Raw genomic sequence first — 4,924 nt, 5'->3', positions numbered from 1 at the left:
CCTCCGGTCCCACCAGGTTGCCTTTGCCCCGGCAGGGGGAAGGAGGCCCCCCGGGCAGCAGGGACGCCACAGCCACTGCTCACGCTGGCACCGCAGAGACGGCACTGGCGACCTCAGTAAGCGGGGCTGGCCCCTCGAGAGGTGGGGGAGCTGCTGTCCCTCTGCTCCGCGACTGGGGCCGGCGGTGCGGGGGGGGACCCTGCCCCACCGGGGGTGTCTGCGGAGGGCGACCTGCCGTGTTTGCCCCCGCATTGCGTCCGAGCCAACGCGCCCGTTTGCTCTTCTTTCAGGATCACAGCGCCAAGGCTGGGAAAGGGACCGCTCCCGCGACAGACCTTCGCGGTGAGGGGGGGGACGTGGTGCCACCAGCCAGGCCAAGTGGTGGGGAGGGAGCGAGGCAGCCCTGTGGGGCTGGGGGTGGGCTGGGGTTAGTCGCATGGGCCCCCTCCTGTGTTCCCAGCACTGGCACCCTTGGCTGGTGTGTTGGTACTGGGAAGAGCAGAAGGATGCTCAGAAGGATGGGGAGCGAGATGGCAGGGGACCCCCTGCCTGTGGCCTTTCTCCTGTGCCAGATATGCACCGTGAGCATCTGCTCGAGGAGGATAATGCCTAAAAAATAGCCAGTCCCTGGTGAAGCCTCATAGCGGGCTGAGATATCTTTAGCCCTGGGTGTCCTGCCTGGCCACCCAAGGCCACACGCAAAGTCTCCTGACTCCTGGTGGACGTGACGGCCATCAACGACCCTGCCCAGCAGCAGGCCTTCCTGCGTAAAGTGTTTTCCTACTCGATTGCCTCATTTCGTTGGAGTCAAGCCTGGCCAAACGCCACGTGCTGCCCCAGGCTTTGTGCAGCAGGGAGAACGTACCCGGCACTGTGTGGCTGGGGCACCAGCGCAGCCTTCCCAGCCCTCGCCACGCAAAGTGGGACGGACACAGCTAGAGGTAGCCTGAGAGCTCTGCGCTTAGGGTGGCTCTGAGGGTGGATGGGGGAGAGCAAAACGCAGCCATGAAATCATCTCGCCGCTGCAGAGGCCCTTTCCTGCAGCTCTGGGCTTGGGGTAGCTGTGGAAACCTCTCCCTGGCCTCCCCCAAAAACTGAGGTCCAGTTGGAAGCACAGTGCAGTGTGGTTTTGTCCCTTGCCACTCTCTCCCCTCCCGTGCTTGGCTGAGTAGGCGCGTCCCGGTGGGAAGGTCCCAGCTCTTTGGGAGCCAGCACTGGGGGCTCCCCTGTGGCGGCCCCGCTGATGCCGCTGCTCTCTGTCCTGCAGGTCACCAGCGGCTCTGCTGGGAAGGAAGCGCTCACCAGCATATTCAGTGCCACTGCGGAAACCCTCTCCACTTCCACCACTACCCACGTTACCAAGGTAAGAGCAGCTCCAAAGGAGGCAGCCGGGGGGTTCCTGATGCAAGCCACCGGAATTTGCGGATGGGTGGATTTATATTGTGGTTGGTACAGCAGAAAATGCCCCTCTTCTCCTTACAAGCCGAAAAAGCATATGCTGTCCCATGGGGGATGGCGAGCCAGCACAGCACCCCATGCCTCGCTCTGAGCACCCCGTGCCTGGTTCAGCCCTGCTGCGCTGCCTGTCCCATCCAGCCAGGCGTGACCGCAGGGGACTGCAGGCAAGGACAGCCAGGCATCGGGTGTTCATCACCTGCGTACCACCCACGGCGACTGTGAACACATGCTGTGCCCACCTCTACTCGTTGGTAGATTGGGAGGGCAGGGAGTCGTTGGGGCGAGAAGGAAGAGCAGCGTGCAGTGTCGCTGACCTCCTGAAGCCAGCTGCAGGGGAGGAAGGGACTCCGAATTAGGCTGCCAGCAGCATGCATGCGAGTCCCTGCCCGTGCAACTGGGGTGAGTGTTCCCAGATGTACCTAGAGCCAGACCCCAGGTCCCCCTGGCCCACGAAGCCCACAGCAGCAGTGCTGGAGCATCTCACCTTGTGTCACGGGAGCTGTGTTAGCGTGGGGTGTATTGGGTTTATTAGAGCTGGAGTCGGGCAGGCGAGGGGGAGTGATGGTAGGAAACGAAGGAGACGAGGCTGCATCGGAGGACCTCACCCGTGGCCATTTCATTCCCAAATTAAATGCACGTAAAGGAAAGCAGAAGCACAGTGAGGGACCTGAGCAGGAAGGAAGGGTGCTCGGTACCTGCCACCAGACCCTTTTCCTTTCCCCCCCACCTGTGGCCAGCTGTGTCTTGCCGGTTCTAACCATGCACCGAGTCCAGGGTAGTAGGAGATACACTAAATTACAGGGGGAGTTGTAAGGTGATGCTGGCGTTGTCCCTCCTCCTGTGGGCAGAGCTACATCTGCCAGCAGCTGGCTTGTCGGAGAGCTGTGGGTGAGTGCTTTCCTTCTTGTTGTGCAGACTGTGAAAGGAGGGTTTTCCGAGACCCGGATAGAGAAACGCATCATTATCACAGGAGATGAAGACGTGGACCAGGACCAGGTAGGAGCAGGACGCCCTGGCTTTGCCTGGCTCTGGCTGCCCCTGACTGCAGCACCGCATGCTTCTGGTTCTGGCTCGTACCTGTTTACTCCTTCTCTCCAAAAACTGACCCCTGAGGCCCCAAACCTACCAGCTCTGTCTGGCAGTGCAGGTCCCATGGGGTGCAGTGGCACCCACGTGAAGCCCCAGCCCAGCTCCCATCAGCGCCCGCTCCAGCAGTGAAGCAGCAGTAAAGGCTACAGCCCAGCACAGAGCCCAGTGACAGGATCACCTTTTTATTTTCTTAAAACACGTTTCCAGTTGCCCTTTCTCTATTGAAATACTCCAAAGTGACCCAGGTTCTTCTTCTCTTTCCAGCACAGTCTCACTACAGGTTGACTCACTCCAAGTGATGGTGTTTTACATCTGCCTCCATGATAGAGGAACAAAAAGTGACAAACTTTTATGATGAAATAACAGAGATTGACACAAATCTTTAGGGCCACGGGGTCATTTTCCTGTGGCCTAACCCTTTGGGATTTGTTGCTTAAGAAGAAAAATTAGAGAGCTAAGTATTTAAAAGGCTCTAAAATAATTTTTAGATTTTTTTAGAATTATAATAATAAATTTAATTAGATTATTATTGTAGATTTTTCTAGGGTTTTGCTGCAGTGAGAATTGCTGCTCTTCCTTTGCTTGGGTTTCAGTAGGGAGCCTGGGACTTAGCGCATCTCTACAGAAAAAAACAGCAAGAGAAAGACAGTGCATGAGGCATCCCGATGGTGTACGAATTCCAGCCTCTTCTGCCAGGCTACTATGGGTTCAGCTTTGAACCTCTGCATCCATGTCCTCCTCAAACCCCACTCAGCTCCAGCTGCTTTCTGTCCACTGGTTCTGTCTGGCTGAGAGCAATGTGCCAGATTTCAGGGAAATGATGATAAATGCTTTCATCCTTCTGCTTTCTAGGCACTGGCTTTAGCAATCAAAGAGGCAAAACTACAGCATCCCGACATGCTGGTAACCAAAGCTGTAGTATACAGAGAAACAGAACCTTCTCCAGAGGAAAGGGACAAGAAACCTCAGGTAGGTGGAGAAGTTACCAGGTATGATTGATACCTGCTGTGTAAAGGGGTGGATGTAACTGGGCAAGCCTCTCTGATCCCCACCAGCTGCAGGTGCTGGTAGGTGTTGCTGCTCCTTGGCATTGAGTGGCAGCTCTCGGCCAGTGGTTCCAGTGTGATGGTGGCTCCAGGCATGGCCACATGGTTGTGGTCAGAAAGCCAGTGCCATGCCACCTAAAGCAATTCTGCAGGTGTCACCTTGCTGTCCTGCTCAGCAGAGGGGTCAGAGTCATTTGCATGTGAAGAAGAAAAGACCTGCTTTTCCCACTGGGGCGGGGAAGGAAAGAGGTGATACCAGTTTTGTGGATGGGCTGAGAAACTAGGCTACAGGTTCTGCAAAGCCAGTCCAAAGTATCAGACCGGTGTTTGCAAAAGAAGAGGTTTCTTTAGTCCCATTCAGATCCCCAGGTTCTGACCCGCACATGCAGGTGCAGGCAGCAGCACACAGGTTTGCACCTCCCCGCAGGTGCCCCAAAGCAGTCACAGCCCCAGACATTTTTCTTCAGGGCAAAGCTGGCTTGAGGAGTCCTGCCCCACTCTTGACCCCCTACTCTGACCCCCTTGCTCCCCCATCAGCCGGGTTGCTGCAGCTCTTCGGTGGTGGCACAGCCCAACAGACCTCTGTGCCAGAGCAGCTGAGGGGCAGAGGAGCATGGTGGAAAGGAGAGGGAGAGCTTCTGATGGCAGCTTCACTGCTGAAACGTGTATGAGGAGCTCTGTCACCAGCCAGGCTGCAGGTGCATTTCGAGAGGCCTCTTTAGAAATGTGATTTTGTGTTTCTTAATCATATGAAGATTTTGATTGGCAGCTTTTAAGCTTGGAAAAGCGCCCAGCTCCGTTGCAGCTTGGAAGGTCAGAAGAGGCTCTTGCATCTGCCTAATCTTACCTCCTATCGCACAGTACAAACAAGCAAACCCAGACACTTCTGCATCGCTTAGGGAGCCACCCAATTTTAACTGAATGGCTTAAAGTAAGGGAGCAGTGACTCACCGTTATCGCCCCCATACACCAACCCAGTGAATTCACCAGCCCAGTGAATTAAGAGTTCCTGCTAATTACCAGAGGTAATTAGTGCAAACTGCAGCCCCAAGTGTTTGCAAATTTACTGTCAGTGCCCTCATACAAAGGGGAGCCCTTTTATAGCCGAAGAAATCAGCACCCCATGACTGGTCGTTTCCATCTGCCTTGCACAGGAATCTTGACCAACATGTTCATGGAAGTCGGCATCTGTATTCAAACCTGGAGAACAGCGGAGAAGGAGCCTTCATGCTGGATTTGTCAGCAAGACATAGACATCCTGGCTGCAATGTTCATGGCGAGAGACAAAAATTTTTAAAAAAGGAATAGCAAATATATTATATATATATATA

General features: G+C 55.2%; 1 protein-coding gene across 1 annotated transcript in view; it reads left to right on the top strand.

The window, feature by feature from the left end:
• Positions 1-3,546, top strand: part of LOC104072930 (band 4.1-like protein 1) — a gene marked incomplete at its 5' end in the record, with an annotated part of 5,835 nt that extends 2,289 nt beyond the window's left edge. The window contains 4 exons of the mRNA XM_009572545.1: positions 36-116; positions 1,268-1,363; positions 2,374-2,454; positions 3,400-3,546. Of these exons, the coding sequence (XP_009570840.1) occupies positions 36-116; positions 1,268-1,363; positions 2,374-2,454; positions 3,400-3,546 (405 nt within the window). The remainder of the gene's footprint in view (positions 1-35; positions 117-1,267; positions 1,364-2,373; positions 2,455-3,399) is intronic.
• Positions 3,547-4,924: the final 1,378 nt, after the last annotated feature.

The sequence above is a fragment of the Fulmarus glacialis genome, unplaced genomic scaffold (genome assembly GCF_000690835.1).
Source record: "Fulmarus glacialis isolate BGI_N327 unplaced genomic scaffold, ASM69083v1 scaffold20142, whole genome shotgun sequence".
Taxonomy (NCBI): domain Eukaryota; kingdom Metazoa; phylum Chordata; class Aves; order Procellariiformes; family Procellariidae; genus Fulmarus; species Fulmarus glacialis.
The sequence above is the reverse complement of the archived record's forward strand: the minus strand, read 5'-3'. Positions and strand labels throughout refer to the sequence as shown.